At 43.1% G+C, this 17,908-nt stretch overlaps 1 protein-coding gene across 1 annotated transcript in view; it reads left to right on the forward strand.

The window, feature by feature from the left end:
* The window catches only part of LOC124551194 (G-protein coupled receptor moody-like), a 141,007-nt gene that overhangs the window by 72,724 nt on the left and 50,375 nt on the right, over nt 1–17,908 (forward strand). Inside the window, exons 5-6 of the mRNA XM_047126182.1 lie at nt 10,572–10,782; nt 13,339–13,492. Of these exons, the coding sequence (XP_046982138.1) occupies nt 10,572–10,782; nt 13,339–13,492 (365 nt within the window). The remainder of the gene's footprint in view (nt 1–10,571; nt 10,783–13,338; nt 13,493–17,908) is intronic.

Genomic DNA, 17,908 nt, shown 5'->3' on the forward strand with positions numbered 1-17,908 from the left:
ATAATTGTTTTGGCCGCAGAGACTTTAGTTCGACTGAAAAAACTGACGGAACGAAAAAACAATCGACTGTCCCATCTCTACATTAACTTCTCCAGTCGCTACTGACTGTCCGTATGTTGAGTATTTGGATGTGCTGCAGTGTTTGTGTGCCTTAGTTAAGCCTGCAGGGCCAGAAAGCGGAGACACACACTGGGGGTCAGTGACCCTGTGGGCGACGCCCCTGACCGCAGAGTTGCGGTTCGCCATATTTCAGATCCCCCATTGTCTGGCCTGGCCACGACCGCAGGCAGTAGGGAAGGGCCAAGGGCTGCGTAACTGACCTGCCTACCCGTCTGCCGCGATGTCCCAGCATCACCACAGTCTCGCCAACTTTGCTCTGAGCGTTAATTTTTCATATGTCCCCTAGCAATACGATATTGTCTCACCTGTAACGATGTATTCGTCATATTATGCATTGTGTTAATTACGCCACATACGCTGTAATACGTTTTATACTTACTATACAACCCAACATTTTCTTCTTCTCCTTCTTCGCGGATGGATCACTTAGGACGACGCGTAATCAACATTTGTTGGACTTCCTTTTCGCCCAGTATTCCTTCATAAACAACGAATGGGCTAGCTTTCGTTGCGTAGACCACGTATGTCGGTTAGTTTTTCTCTCTTCTTCCTCAAAACCCCGTGTGTTTGTGATTTTTCTGATTTCAATTCCATCGTGTAGTTTTGGAGACCCTAATTCTCTCAGGTCATTTTCTGTCTGTTTGTACCAGTTCGGTCTTGTAGTTTTTTTCTTTAAAAATGTATTGATTGTGCGTTAACCTGTTTGAGTCCATTCTTTCTAAATGCTCCATGAATTGTATTCTTCTCATGCGCATTGTGTCTGTTATTTTGGAGATATTTTTATATATTTCTGCATTGGGCTTTGGATAATGCACACCATCTTTAGTTCTTGGTCTTAGGATTTTCCTCATTATTTTACGTTCTTTCACTTCTAATTCCTCTTTTAGTGTTCTGTGTTGAAGGTTTAGTGTCTCAGATGCGTAGAGAACTTCGAGTTTAATTACTGTTGTGTAGTGTCATATTTTGCAGTTCCAAGAGAGACTCTTTTTGTTGTAAATGTTTTTTTGTTAATTGAAACGCTGTCTCCGTTTTCTGGACTCTTGATCTGACAGATTTCTTTTCATTACAATTTTCTGCAATCCATTAACCTAAATATTTAAATTCTTTTACTCGAGAGATGTAGTTATTACCAATTTTGAGATCAGAAGGTGCATCAGACCTTTGTTGGTCGGTTCTCTCACATTTAGCGAAACATGTAAACGCAAAGAGTTGGGGAAACAACCGTATAATTGTTTTGGCCGCAGAGACTTTCGTTCGACTGAAAAAACTGGCGGAACGAAAAAACAATCGACTGTCCCATCACTACATCAACTTCTCCAGTCGCTGCTGACTGTCCGTATGTTGAGTATTTGGATGTGCTACAGTGTTTGTGTGCCTTAGTTCCGCCTGCAGGGCCAGAAAGCGGAGACACACACACTGTCTCACCGCATCTTGCCATATGACCGTTATGGTCCAACATTTGTAAATAGTTACGACACTTAATTTTTCCGTCGGTGCCTGTCGGAAAATGTTAGTATTTTTAATGAGGAAACACTTCCGAATGTTCTGAAAAATTATATTTATGAAATAACGAACCGTCTTTCGTCTTCCTAGGCCATCTTAAGGAAACAACTGAATACTGCAAACACAGATAAAGTGGCGTGCGACTTACGCAGATATTATTTGAACAGAAGATAAGAAAATGATAACATACAGAATGTTTACAAACGAAACTATTACATATTTGTCACGTAGATATACTTTTTCAACTACCATAACTATTTCTAAGTGACAAAAAATGTAATGCTTTCTCCCTTTGTAAACACTCTTTACGTCATCATTTTCGTATCTTCTGCATAAATAATATCTGTGTAAATCGCACGTCATTTTATCTGTTTTTGCAGCATGCATCTGAAGATGACTTAAGACTCCGAAACCTGGTTCGTTACAACATAAATACAATTTCGCAGAACGTTAGGAAGCGTTTACGATTTGATAACGCCAATAGAAAACAAATATAAAGAATTGTAGGTACGCTGTTTCAGTCACTGTTGTTTATATTTTAACACCACTTCGCACTCACCTGGTCGTGCCATCATCTTCAGACGGATTATGCTGCTTCATTTGCTCCTGACATAACGCACGTGTTGGTTGTTGGGCACACCGCGCTGTGGCAGGCAGATATGTATCGTCTTGCACTGGCGCAGAAACCTTTGCGTTATTTAAAGCACTGTTCTGTACTTATGTGGCGTATCTATACTTTCTGGAAGTCTAGGCGAATACATTTGCTGTATGCTGCCTTAGCGAACTCCACTTGCTTGTCACTAGACGCTGTACATTGTTATACAATATTTACATTTGAAAGAGTCTGGTCATATGGCAAGATTTGCTTCAAAGCTGTGGAGACACATTAATATTATAGGATCTTAATTCCATCTTTTAGTACAGTACTGCGAAGTTAATTACTTTTAAAAAATTAAATTAAATTGAGCTCGAACTGAATAACTTGGTGGATCTGCTGACTTTGACAGGTATACATCATTGCTTAGAGTAAGTACATGACACTGGATGATGGACTAGGACACGGGCTAGAAGGCAGCGGTGACAGAAGAACCCTCCGCCACGTACCGCAAGGTACTCATCTTGCCATATGACCGTTATGGTCCAATAAAGCAGAAGATTTAAACATCACACTGTGGACAATGACGACCTATGGAAGGGCACGTCTTTGTCCATACCGGAACGTTGTCAGACGTTGCAGCCTCTGTTTCTCACTCCAGTTGACCTCACAAAGCTCAGCCTTCCCCGTTGCAGACCTCCCAACAAGCAAAAAATGCCTGGCAGTTCGGGGAAATGTGCGAAAACACAGTGACCCCTGCTGAACGAGTCCCTTCACTGTGCCACCAGTCTCGGTCTAAAATACCATCAACAGTACCTTAGCGTACGTGGTTTCGACAATGACCATTCTGTCTCATAATATAGTAGGCCTATTCAAATATGTAAGGTCAAATCTCCTTGTAAGTAATTTCTATCTTCGAAATTTGAGATATGAGCAAAATTACAGCTTGAACATACGCGATGAGTGTCACTAGACAGATCAATTTGGAAAACCGGCATCTGTAAAAACATATACTGACATGGCGTGAAAAGATACACATAGTAACAAAAGTTATGCATGTATCTGTGTTTCCGACCAATAGCTCAATACATTGTTAATGATACTATCTACATAAAGACCTAAAATGACTTACCTTGGGCCAATATCCAGGAACACAGGTTCTCATTAAATTGCCAGCTACATTACAAACTTGATTTCAGGTAAGGCATGGTTTAGAGTTTGAAAGACTTTTTAATAGGCAACTACTGCTACTCTATAGATGAATATCTGAACAGGGACTGCTTCCAGAATGAGATTTTCACTCTGCAGTGGAGTGTGCGCTGATATGAAACTTCCTGGCAGATTAAAACTGTGTGCCGGGCCGAGGTCCCGAGTTTGAGTCTCGGCCCGGCACACAGTTTTAATCTGCCAGGAAGTTTCTTAACAGGGACTGTTACACCAGCTTAAATAAAAATGTCTATTAGATATCGGTTTTGCCACCACTTGTTCACAACAGTTAAGATTAGGTATTTTGTGTATGATGAATTTATTAAAAGTTCATAACTACGTTAATTCTGTACATTTAGCAGTTTCAATGTACTGTAATGTATTCACCTATTTTGATAATCTCCTGGCGAACGATCAGGGTAGGGAGTATTACATTCAAACGTTTTGTGTTTTACTTTCTGACATGTTCCACACCCACGAGAATCATCTCATTTTTGGGTATATGGAACGAAAACTGAATATAATCTCTAATACTCATATGTCATGCAGGTGTGTTGCTATTGTGATTGTTCCTGTACCGATCAGAAGGTAATCCCTGACGTTGCCTGTAAATATACTCACACAGTTACAATGAGCGCTACCTACAGGTGGAACACACTCCGGTGGATTGCAGAGTTTCACTTGCGAATAAAGCAGTAGGGGCGCAACAGAGACGTCCGTGGAAGAATTAGAGCCAACATCCATCGTGCCACGCAGGTCACTCGCAGCCAATGATGGGGTGCGCATCATCACGTTACGCACAGAAGGCTTATCAACGAGGGAAGTTGCTCGATGTGTGCATCGGAGTCAAAGTGATGCGGTGCGGACATGGAATCGGTTCCAGTTGACAGGTAGTTAGTGTTCAAGACTTTAACCGCACAGGCAGTCCCTGTGGGATACGTCCACAGGACCATCGATATGAACGACTTTTCAGTCAAACGAACCGTGGACTGAGTGCTCCAGAACTGAATTCAGCGTTGGACGAAGCTACAGTGAAAGGGTCTCTGTTGGATTCCTTTAATGTTAATTTCTTAAATCTGTTGTCATTTACGGCATACATTCCAGTTCTAATTTTACTGTGGTGTTTCTGACTCTATCTGGGAGGAGACTGAGCAGTGGAACGTGTTACCTTTTGCACATAAACAAGAACGATCTGTCACAATACTACACTTTAAAACACAGTTTATATGTAATTCATGTCACACAGTCTCATATGGAACCTACATCCGCTTTCCTTTATATTGTGTACATGATAAGATACTGTCATCCCCCTTCCCTTCTGTGTGAAAGGATGAATGAGCAAATGTATTTCTAGTTGCATGCTCGATGGTAGCAGACAAGCCGGTCTGCTAGAGAACAGTAGGACCAACGCCGCAACAGGTAGCTACGCTTTCTAAAAGCAGAGAGGTTTCTATTCTTGATATGGTCCTGTCCGTCCCTTGTCATGTTGGTATAGGAAACTGCCCCTCTGGTCACTTCCGTTTTGTATCTGGAAGCACCCTCGGTAGGGGCCCACGCCAGTCGGTCCGCGGCGAGCGTCTGAAGTGGTAAGATCTCCGGCTAAGCGCGTGTCTGCTAAGTCTGTAGGACCATGGATTTCTTAAGTTCAGCCTAACTGAAAATTTAATCACGTTTATTTCAGGTTTAGATCTAAAATACCTAATGTTATCTTAAATTGCAATGCAGTGTAATTCGAGTGTGAAGTTCAGAATATCTTCCAGTAGTTGCTTTGTCACTACTTTGTGAGTAAAGTGGAACCACGTGTTGATGACCCGTAACTCTAAGATCACCAATCTTAAATAAGAATGTGCGTGAGATTATAACGTCTCGTCTTGACAATATTTTTCAATATAGCAACTTTTCTTTATGTTCAACCCACGTGGTGTATACTGTGTGAGACCAGTACCACGTGCTTATACAATTGTTTGACCCATCAGATTAATAGTATGACGATAGTAACCAGTTCGAGGTTTTTTTCTTTTCGATGTAATTTATTTTAATTCTCGAAATTATTGTGGAGCTACACTCTTTGTGTAAACCAAGTTGACCACGTGAAGCATGTGGTGTAATCATCAAAGTAGCCCTCAGATATTCTTTTCGAGAAGATTTCAGACAATTAGTATGAATTTAGTATACCAGTGTGTGGTAATTTCATGACGGACAGGATTGCGCTACGACCGTAACTTCTTTGGGTGAAAATTGAATCGGTTGGTTGTGGTTAATTTCCTCTTGCATATGTTTCAACGTTCCTCGTGTGTTATTTTACGAATGCAGTGCTGTATGCAGTCTGCCGATCTTGGCTCCATATTTGATGTGTTCCGTAAGATTACAAACTCACATTTTCCACAAGCCTAAATAAGGCACCAGTTTAGTTATGAATCACGTTTAATATGCTGTAATTTTAACGGTACAATGATCAATGTTAAAATAAATGTCTAAATATAAACTGATTTATTTCTTTTTATTTAAATTGTCTTACATATATATATATATAATCACCGGTTGTCGTAAGATGACTATTAAAAGATTATAATTAATGTTAGTCTGGTTGGCAGTTTGGTTAACGAGACTGGATACCTGGCGAAACAGTTGCTCAGTAATGCAAGGATAACTTCCCCAGATAGCTCACAGCTTTTAACCCGCTTTTATTATCTTGAACATCAGCACCGCTTTCAGAACAACTTAATGCGTTAACCTAACAACGGGACGTCACGTATCGCATCAAAGTGTTGGTAGACGATTGCATGATGCGCATCTACATTTCGGGCTACCATAGCGAGAACCGAGCCGTACACCGCAAGTCCCATGGACTCGGTTACAGATGGAAAAGAAATCGTGCAGGACGAACGCCCCAGGATTGGCGTCGAGTGTTTCTCACCGACGAAACTTGGATCTGTCTGGACCCTAATAATCTGAGACAGCCCAGTAACTTAGAACGGCTCCAACTCTGTGTTTCACACGTGCAACGAGGTGGTGGTGGAGTGGTGCATCACATGGGGCCACCGTACGCTTCTCGTTGTTGTCGAGGGATGTCTCACTGCTTTCCGTATAGGGCCGAGATTCTGCAATCAACAGAGTGGGGCCGTATCGCCAACATTTTGGTGACAATTTCGTCTCGATTGAAGATAACTCGTGTGCTCATCATACTTTTATTGTGAACACGGTCCTCCAGCGTTCCAGGATCATCAGGATGCAGTGGCCCACCTGTTCTCCGGGCAGAAGGCCAACTGAACATGACGAACTGTTTTTGTTCGTTGACAACGCGGCTTATACAGAATCGCCATTGAATAGTGGGACAATTTGGATATCTCGTCGGTGGTATGCCACGACGAATTCAAGCTTATATCCGACCGAAGGAATGTTACACCACGTATTGACGTGGCTCAGAACTACTGTCTCGTAGGAGACAGACGATTTTGTCGTCACACAAATTCTTCGAACTAATTTTATTCTGACACGCTACATATAAATTATACACTACTGGCCATTAAAATTGCTACACAAGGAAGAAATGCTGATGATAAACGGGTATTCATTGGACAAATATATTATACTAGAACTGACATGCGATTACACTTTCACGCTATTTGGGTGCATAGATCCTAAGAAATAAGTACCCAGAAAACCACCTCTGGCCGTAATTGCCTTGATACGCCTGGGCAATGAGTCAAACAGTGCTTGGATGGCGTGTACAGGTATAGCTGTCCATGCAGCTTCAACACGATACCACAGTTCATCAAGAGTAGTGACTGGCGTATTATGACGAGTCAGTTGCTCGGCAACCATTGCCTAGACGTTTTCAGTTGGTAAGAGATATGGAGAATGTGCAGGTCAGGACAGCAGTCGAACACTTTCTGTATCCAGAAAGGCCCGTACAGGACCTGTAACATGCGGTCGTGCATTATCCTGTTGAAATGTAGGGTTTCGCAGGAATCGAATGAAGGGTAGAGCCACGGGTCGTATCACATCTGAAATGTAACGTCCACTGTTCAAAGTGCAGTCAATGCGAACAAGAGGTGACCGAGACGTGTAACCAATGGCACCCCATACCATCACGCCGGGTGATACGCCAGTATGGCGATGACGATTAGACGCTTCCAATGTACGCTCACCGCGATGTCGCCAAACACGGATGCGACCATCATGATGCCGTTACCAGAACCTGCATTCATCTGAAAAAATGACGTTTTGCCATTCGTGCACCCTGGTTCGTCGTTGAGTACATCATCGCTGGCGCTCCTGTCTGTGATGCAGTGTCAAGGGTTAACCGCAGCCATGGTCTCAGAGCTGATAGTCCGTGCTGCTGCAAACGTCGTCGAACTGTTCGTGCAGATGGTTGTCTTGCAAACGTCCCCATCTGTTGACTCAGGGATCGAGACGTGGCTGCACGATCGCTTACAGCCATGCAGATAAGATGCCTGTCATCTCGACTGCTAGTGATACGAGGCCGTTGGGATCCAGCACGGCGTTCCGTATTACCCTCCTGAACCCACCGATTTCATATTCTGCTAACAGTCATTGGATCTCGACCAACGCGAGCAGCAATGTCGCGATACGATAAACCGCAATCACTATAGGCTACAATGCGACCTTTATCAAAGTCGGAAACGTGATGGTACGCATTTCTCACAACAACGTTTCACCAGGCAACGCCGGTCAACTGCTGTTTGTGTAAAAGAGATCCGTTCGAAACTTTCTCATGTCAGCACGTTGTAGGTGTCGCCACCGGCGCCAATCTTGTGTGAATGCTCTGAAAAGCTAATCATTTGCATATCACAGCATCTTCTTCCTGTCGGTTGAATTTCGCGTCTGTAGCACGTCATGTTCGTGGTGTAGCAATTTTAATGGCCAGTAGTGTACATATACCTGAAAGCAAGTTTTTGGTTTTCTGTGCTATGAATTTCGAAATAACGGGTTGATGCAAAACTTTTGTTGATGTGTGTTAAATGATGACCACTGTGGCACTCATCATTAGATTTGAAAGAAAGACAAATCAAACGACGACACATCTTGCTACTGGACAGTTTCTGACTTTTGAAGAAGAAGGTGATTACAGGTTGACCATGAGAACTTTGGTAGGGAAGGCGAATGGCCGACTACGATCTGTTGGGAGAATTTTAGGAAAATGTGGTTCATCTGTAAAGGAGACCGCATATAGGACGCTGGTGCTATGTGTTCTTGAGTACTGTTCAAGTGTTTGGGATCCGTAGGAGGACATCGAAGCAATTCAGAGGGGTAGCTTGAAGGTTTGTTACTGGTAGGTTTGAACAACACGCAATTGTCCCGGGAACTCTAATGGGAATGACTGAGGGAAGGTGACGATCTGTTCGAGGAACACTATTGAGAAAATTCAGAGAACCTGCGTTTGAAGCTGACTGCACAACGATGCGACTGCCGCAAACATACATTCCGCCTAAGGACCAGACACATGAGATACGAGAAATTAGGGCTCATGCAGAAGCAAATAAACAATCGTTTTTCCCTTGCTGTATTTGCCAGTTATGTGATTCATGTCTTTAATTTTGCTCGTAATTGACATTTCAAATATATAAATTATTTCAGAATTAAATTTGACTTCACATGTTTCTCAGCTCGAGAGAAACTGGCTGTTATCGAAATCGCGATACATACTTTCGCGAAGGTGGTGTTTTGTGGCCTGGTAATGATTTTGAGATTTACTTAGCAGTCGTCAGTGTTTCCCAACGTGAGTTCGGGGGAGGGGAGGGGGGGGGGAAGGCTTTCTTAGGCAAGAAACATTTGGAGGGCCACAAGGGAGTTCCTAAGAATTGTCATTAATCTGTGATCATGAAGTGATTAACCTCCTTTCATACCACATGCAATGACAGCAAATTACAAACTACCGACATAGAGAAAGCAGACCTCTTAAGATGTTCGGGCGGAGCTCCAGGTGAAAGGTCTGAGATGAGATGCAGACCTGCCCATCGCTCCGGTAAGGCCTGTACTACACTACCACACTTGTTTGACAAAAAAAAAAAAAAATGATCAGATATCTTTGACAACGATCTATGAACGTGGCGCAAAAAAGGGGTATTACAATATCGACATATGTTTCGTAAAATATCAAGATGGCCGACAACAACTCGTTATTATGCGCTGCAATTGCCACTACCACAATTGCACTTTGTGTGTTTGGAAGAAACGCGGCGTCAAAAAAAAGGAAACATACTTGGAGGAAGCCATAGGTATTACTTCGAGATAGTAGAAGCAAATGGAGGACGTCAAGTCTTACATAAATTACTTACAAGTGGATGAGAGTATATTTCAGAATTGCTCAGCAAAGTGGCTTCTCATATTACAAAACAGAATACTTTCTTGAGAAATGCTGTGTGTGAAGAAGACAGGCCAACTGTGACTGCAATTTTTGATACAGGAGAGAGCTACTCTAGTTTAGAACTTAGCACCGGAATAGCACCTTGCACATTAACCAAAGTAATTCCCGAAACATGTGAAGCGATTTATAAAGCACTGAAGGGGGAATGTGTGAAGATGGGCAATAAGAACTATTTTTATTTTTGAATAAGTTAATTAATGGAATTCGTGTTCCAACAACTACAAAATTAATAAAAAGTACGAAACAGATGCCTTTTTAACTTGTGGCATCCAGAGTTAAAAAATTCTTTGTTAGCTTTCCATTCTACTTTTTTTATTTTTGAGTGTGACCACATCCTCTATTCCGGCTTGCTGAAAAGCTGCCTGGATGTTTCCAGATGTAGAGGTGGATGGTTGTAGTTGTGATTATGGATATGAAGTCGCCTGCAGCATATTCCACCTGTCCATCAACACACAATAAATAACATGCATTGTGTCCCTTGCTTAACCCCCAACCTAGTCGAAGCAAGTTTATTAAAAAAAAAACGTTTCGAAGGAACACACCAACTTTGAAGCCATGGTAACAGACACACTAGAGACACAGCACATAGCTGTAGCGACGCCAGCGTTCCAATAGGTCACATTTCACACTGCAGTGAACAGAAGACGAACGACTTTTATGATCAAATCTACGGCGAGGCCCTAGATTTTCTTTGACATATCAGCTTTGGCCTAAGCAGAGAGCGTCCCCCAACGCTAGCGGTGTCCGTGTCTGCAGGCTGTACCGGCGGCGGTGGCTGGCGCTGATGGTGGCGTCCACGTGGCTGCTGGGCTTCGGCGCGCTGGTGCCCACGTGGCTCGGCGTCTGGGGCCGCTTCGGGCTGGACGACAAGGTGGGGTCGTGCACCATCCTGCACGACCACAACGAGCGCACGCCCAAGGAGTTCCTCTTCATCGTCGCCTTCGTCATACCCTGCATCGTCATCGTGGTAAGCAAGCCAACTCATTCTTGGCTACTGCGTGGTATGATCCCACTGAATAACATGGTCTTTACTCTGCAAAGGAATCTGAGTGAATAAAGACTACGTAATTAACTTTTTGTCCTCTCCCTCCACCAGTTCCTTGCCTCCCATCACCATCTCTCTTATCCTCTTTCTCTCTCATCTTTCTCCTGCCATTTTCTCCCCTGACTCTTTCCTCCTCCTTTTTCCCCTTCAGTCTCACCTTTTCTGCTTTTTCCCTACTCTCTACACCTCATCTTCCTCCGCAGTACTTCCGAACACGCCACAGCTGCCAGATTGGAATATCCTTCTTTCTGCATGTATTAGGCATCTGCCTTTTACACCTCCTCGGTTTAAACTATATCTTCCCACCTCTTCCTCAGTCTTCTTAAATATCGTCTGCCCACTGGGACATAATTCGTCATTAATTTTGGTATTCTGTCGTCTTCCATTCTTTTGACATGGCCCTTCCAGTTGATTGTGTATTCCCTAATCTGCTTACTGAGGCTTTTCTGTCCGAGTTCCTCTCTGATGTCAGCATTCCACCTTTCCAAAAGCCCGCTTTACTCTCTAGCAAAATATTTTCAACAATTCCTGGTTGTCTCTGTGTTATCGTTTAAGAATAAACTTTATACCCCATGTCTGGCATAGAGATGCCCCTACAATTTTCGCAGTTACTTCATGCTCCTTTCCTGTAAGTGGGTAATATTGTAGCTAATTTCCAGCCTTCTGGAATATTTTTATTTGTCCAGCTTCTGTTAATATAGTTGTGAAGTCTGTATTTCATTGTGGGAGATGCGTATTGAATCAGATCCGTGCTAGTTACATCACTGTCCAATGTGTTTCTATTTTGTGTCGTACATTTCGCTTCGTCGGAGTCCATTTCTGTTCCGTTCACTGCTATCCCTTTTCGACTCCTCCGCGCACACCATTTTCGTCTGGAGCTTTATTTACATCGTCTCCCGTTGCCCAAAGTTTACGATAGTTGTCCAGCCATCGTGTCTCATTTATCTTCTTTCCATTCAAGATCATTATTTTATAGACAAATTCCTGGAGATCATTTTCTTCTACCTAAATGATATCCCGGCTTTCTTGATTAATTTACCAACATAGTTCTTGAGATCATTTTTATATTCTTCTCTGTTTTCAGTTATCCTGTTGCGTAACAGTTTCAAAATCTGCCTCTTTTTCTCCTCTTTCTCAAACTGTTTACGTCACCATTCCAATCTTTGTTTTTAACTTTGTCCTAGACCATCTGCAGCTGCCTGCTCTGTTACAGTTTTAATATTTTCCCAGTCCTCCAAATGTCGACTTTCTTGTATTTTATCACTCAGTATATCGAGTCTGTTACCATAATCGTCCTTTCTGGGAATTTATTTTAGTACATATGTTTTCCATTTCCTGTACTCATGGTTTTTAGAAGCATTGTTCTTCGTCCATCTTGTTTTAACATGAACATGTCTCACTGCCATTAACAAATAATGATCTGCATTTCCCCCCCCCCCCCCCCCATCTACTCTGCCACATCTGTGCATGTTATGTGCAGCTGTTTTCTGATTGCCAAAAAAGTAAACCATCTTATCGACTGTTGTTCTTTTTCAGCCCAGGTCATTCAGTGTATCACCTTACACCGTAAAAATGTGTTTAGTATAAATGAGAAGTCTCGTGGTAATATGCCTTTTCTATTTTCCTTTCCACTGCTTCCTATATTATAGAGGGTCTTGGGGGTATAAGTGCAGATATATTGTGCTCATTGGTTTCTTAATAGTTTTGTACCCACTTCAGTGTGTTAGTTGTTTTCTTTTTTATATGCGTGCAGCACTCACATTATTTACTGTCTGGTCGTAACAGCACTGTTAAGTGGACCACGCCTTTCAGAACAGACAATTGAAGGGCTTATTTCAATAGTGGTACAAGTCCATTGCCTCGACTTTTCTGCCTATAATGCTTTCGAAATTAATGATCCAAACAAACAGAAAGAAAGGTTCATCTCTAGCAACAAGCCATATGCTTCAATATTTCTGGTATCTCAGCTGCAGATTTTTCAGCGCTCATTTAACTTTAGGACTGTGTATCTCAAAATGAGCAAAAATGGACTTGTACCACTATTGAAATAAGCCCTTCAATTGTTTCCATACTTCAGTACCTAACTTGTTGCCCAGGGAAAACAAATTTCAATGTCTCGCTCTTGCCAAACCTAAAAGCTACTACTCCTTATAGTCTGCGAATGATGTAAATACTGATGTAATGCCGTTCAGTCGCCAACAAGGGTATCTCCGGTTATACCCTAAAGACCCTGTACATTTTCAGCTGGGACGTTTCCAACTCTGGCGCCCATTGTCTCCTACACTTCTGACACACTCATTTTTATTTTGGGTGTTGACTGTTTCTTGCAACAGGTCGTAGTAGTTCTCCGAATCGGCATCGCACCTTAAACTGCTTAAGACAAATGCCAGGGTGGGTACAACCGTTTCCTTCCTGATCCTGTCCTGTAGAGTCGCAGCGGTCTCTAATGAAGTCGTCCTTGCTCGACTGTGCCCGCAGGTGTGCTACGCGCGCATCTTCTACATCGTGCGCAAGACGGCGCTCAAGTCGCGCGGCCCCCGCGGGGGCGGTTCCAGCGTGGCAGCCGCCTCCGCCAACAGCGGGGGCGGCACCGCCGCCTCCAGGAAGGCCGACGCCGCCCTCTCCTCCTCCGGTAAGTCGCCCCCACAGTCTCGCATCTACACGTTTCGAGCCTCAGGCTAATGCTACAAGTGTTCTGATAACAGTGCTCAGTTCTTATTTCTCGCAGACTGAGTTCTATTCCAAACGCATATTACACTGAACTGCTGACGCCACTTCTCACATGGCCACCGTTGCCGATGGAGCTCTCCTGTGTTTGAGTAGCAAAGAAATTTCGTCCAGTCAGTAACGTAATGTTCTTCTTTACAGTACCTCAGTCGTCACTGCTTTGTTTCACGTAATGCTGCGTTTAGACATAATGTGGGGTAAAGTACAATGACGTGCAGAACTTGAGGACAACGGCAATTTCCGTATGATGTGTCACCACCAAGTTACGCAACTCGATAAAACTTGGGCCATACCCAGAAATAACAGCTACGGCATAGAAGGAAAGATAACTGAAGGAAATACGCAATAAGACTATCAGAAATCATACTTTTATTCTAAGACAATGATCACACTAGGCAGAGAAAGTGAAGTAATATATGCGTGCGTATGATAAACTCCTTCCCTCAAAAATATCTCTCCTTCATACCTCCTCTGTGTTACCACAGATGTGACACTGATCTCATTTCTACTAAGACAGCAGGACACCCCAGATGCCTATTTACTTCCACTGCCGTACGTTCTAACCAAGTTTCACCAACCAGCAGCCTTCTACAGTTGTCCCCTGCGCAGAAAACAACACAAGTTCGTGAATCAGTTATCTTGAAGCTGTACGAAATTCTTAGTGATCAACTGGTACGATGTGAATAATTAAATGTCCGACTAGTTTGTTTACGTGGGACGCCACTCGCTTTTTGTGGGCCGAACCCGAGAAACTGCACAATTTACATTTCACTTTAGAGTCACAAATAATTTTCATTCTAGAACGAAGTAATGAACTGCGTATTTGATCTTCATCTACGTTATTACTCTGCTATTCACAATAAAGTGCCTGGCAGAGGGTTCAATGAACCACCTTCAAGCTGTCTCTCTACCGTTCCACTTTCGGACGGCACGCGGGAAAAACGAGCGCTTACATTTTTCTGTGCGAGCCCTGATTTCTCTTATTTTATCGTGATGATCATTTCTCCCTATGTAGATGGGTGCCAACAGAATGTATTCGCAGTCGGAGGAGAAAACTGGTGATTGAAATTTCACGAGAAGATCCCGTCGCAACGAAAAACGCCTTTGTTTTAATGATTGCCACTCCAATTCCCGTATCATGTCTGTGGCACTATCGCCCCTATTTCGCCATAATACAAAACGAGCTGCCCTTCTTTGTAGGTTTTCGATGTCATCCGTCAGTCCCACCTGATGCGAATCCCACACCGCACAGCAGTACTCCAGAATATGGCGGACAAGCGTGGTGTAAGCAGTCTCTTTAGTAGACCTGTTGCACCTTCTAAGTGTCCTGCCAATGAATCGCAGTCTTTACCCAACATTATCTATGTGATCGTTCCAGTTTAGGTTATTTGTAATTGTAGTCCCTAAGTATGTAGTTGAATTTACAGCCTTCAGATTTGTGTGACTTATCGCGTAATCGAAGTTTAGAGGATTTCTTTTAGTACTAAATGTGAATAACTACACACTTTTCCTTATTCATGGTCAATTGCCGCTTTTCGCACCATACAGATATCTTATCTAAATCATTTTGCAAGTCGTTTTGATCATCTGATGACTTAACAAGACAGCATCATCTGCAAACAACCTAAGACGGCTACTGAGATTGTCTCCTATGTCGTTAATATAGATCAGGAACAAAAGAGAGCCTATAACACTTCCTTGGGGAACGCCGGATATTACTTCTGTTTTACTCGATGACTTTCCGTCTATTACCACGAACTGTGACCTTTCTAACAGGAAATCACGAATCCAGTCGCACAACTCAGGCAATACTCCGTAGGCACGCAGTTTGGTTAGATGACACATGCAAGGAACGTTGTCGAAAGCCTTCTGGAAAACTAAAAATGTGGAGTCAATTTGATATCCCCTGTTGTAGTACTCATGAAGTAATGAGTATAAAGAGCTAGTTGTGTTTCACAAGAACGATATTTTCTGAAACTGTGCTGACTATGTGTCAATAAATCGTTTTCTTTGAGGTACTTCATAATGTTCGAATACAATATATGTTCCAAAACCCTACCGCAAATCGATGTTAGTGATATAGGCCTGCAATTTTAGGTACGGATCTTTCTGTGAGTGAGTGGTTGTATATAATTGCTTAATATGGAGCTTTTTTATCAGCATACTCTGGGAGGAACCTGACTGGTACAGAATCTGGACCGGAGGCCTTGCCTTTATTAAGTGATTTAAGCTGCTTCGTTACTCCGAGGATATCTACTTCTATGTTTGTCATCTTGGCAGATGTTCTTAATTGGAATTCAGGAGTATTTACTTCGTCATCCTTGGTGAAGGAGTTTCGGAAAACCGTGTTTAATAACTCTGCTTTAGTGGCACTGTCATCAGTGACTTCACCGTTGTTATCGCGCAGTGAAGGTATTGATTGCGTCTTGCCACTGGTGTGCTTTATGTATGACCAGAATGTCTTTCGGTTTTCTGCCAGATTTCGAGACAGAATTTCCGTAATAACTATCGCACTGTTCTCAACTACATGTCCAAATAACCATACACTGATAATAAAATCTTAATCCGATGCCGGCCGCGACAGAAAACATGTCTGTCCTCTGGCTGCCGAACCACTTTGTCCGCCATAAGGTTAGCCGCGAACCGAAGACCACCGAAATGCTTCGTCTGCCTTTTAGTTTAGCTGTTGTTTGTTATTCTGCTGGTTATTAATACTTGAGAAATAATGGAATGACAGCGAGAGATGCTTTACATTGAAATGTAAGTAAATACGCTGTTTAGTTTGTCTAATATTAATAACAGATGATTAGCATTTTGGCGCGCAACTACCGAAGGCAGCAGCCAATCGCGGAGAAGGACCACAATTTCGGCGGTCTTTCTCACGATACCCGTGCCGAGCAAGCCATGCGTCATCGGTACCTCACACGATATTACGTCACTGCTGCCTTCTGAACTGCTCTAAGAAGAGCTTCTATGTAGTCGAATACGGTGGCTGTAAGCCCAGAAATATTACGCCCTGAAGCCACCGCTATTTATAGTGGCCTCCTGGACATTCCAGAAGGCAGTATGTGGTCCTTAATAGGGCGGACGCCAGCGCATGCTCTGCAACGTATTCCCATACTGACCACAAGGTTGGTAAGAGTTACGTTCCTCCAACAGTGCTGTTGGGTAGTCGGTACACGTGGACGTGTCCCAATGCGCATCTCACAAGCGGTCAATGACATTTAAGTCGAGGTAACGGTTAGGCCAGTCCATTCGCTCGACGAACGATCCGTACCCAAAGACTGGAAAGTTGCACAGAAAGGTAGTAGGAATAATCCACTGAATTACACACCCATATCGTTAACGTCGATTTGGAACACGATCTTGGATGTTGTGTTCGAACATTATGAATTGCCGCGAGGAGAACGGTCTATTGACACACGGTCAACACGGATTTAGAAAACATGAAGTGTTGAGCGCTATTGACAAGGGATTTCAAATTGGTTCCGTTGATTTCTAGAAGGCTTTTGACACTGTACCACACAAGCGGCTTGTAGTGAAATTGCGTGCTTATGGAATATCGTCTCAGTTATGTGACTGGATTCGTGATTTCCTGTCAGAGGGGTCACAGTTCGTAGTAATTGACGGAAAGTCATCGAGTAAAACAGAAGTGATCTCTGGCGTTCCCCAAGGTAGTGTTATAGGCCCTTTGCTGTTCGTTGTCTATATAAACGATTTGGAGACAAAATGGTTCAAATGGCTCTGAACACTATGGGACTTAACTGCTGTGGTCATTAGTCCCCTAGAACTTAGAACTCCTTAAACCTAACTAACCTAAGGACATCACACACATCCATGCCCGAGGCAGGATTCGAACCTCCGACCGTAGCAGTCGCGCGGTTCCAGACTGTAGCGCCTAGAACCGCTCTGCCACTCCGGCCGGCGATTTGGAGACAATCTGAGCCGCCGTCTTAGGTTGTTTGCAGATGACGCTGTTGTTTACCGACTTGTAAAGTCATCAGAAGATCAGAACAAATTGCAAAACGATTTACGAAAAACATCTGTGTGGTCCAAAAATTGGCAGGAAGTGCATTAATCTTCGGTTACACCATAAATCAGTCAAATCTAAAGGCCGTAAATTCAACTAAATACCTATGAATTACAATTACGAACGACTTAAACTGGAAGGAACACACACAAAACGTTGTGGGGAAGGCTAACAATACTGTAGCAGATCTACTAGACTGCCAACACTACGCTTAGCCGTCCTCATTTGGAGTACTGCTGCCCGGTGTGGGATCCTTACCAGATACGACTGACGGAGTACATCGAGGGAGTT

Source organism: Schistocerca americana, chromosome 9, assembly GCF_021461395.2.
Source record: "Schistocerca americana isolate TAMUIC-IGC-003095 chromosome 9, iqSchAmer2.1, whole genome shotgun sequence".
NCBI classification, from domain to species: Eukaryota; Metazoa; Arthropoda; class Insecta; order Orthoptera; family Acrididae; genus Schistocerca; species Schistocerca americana.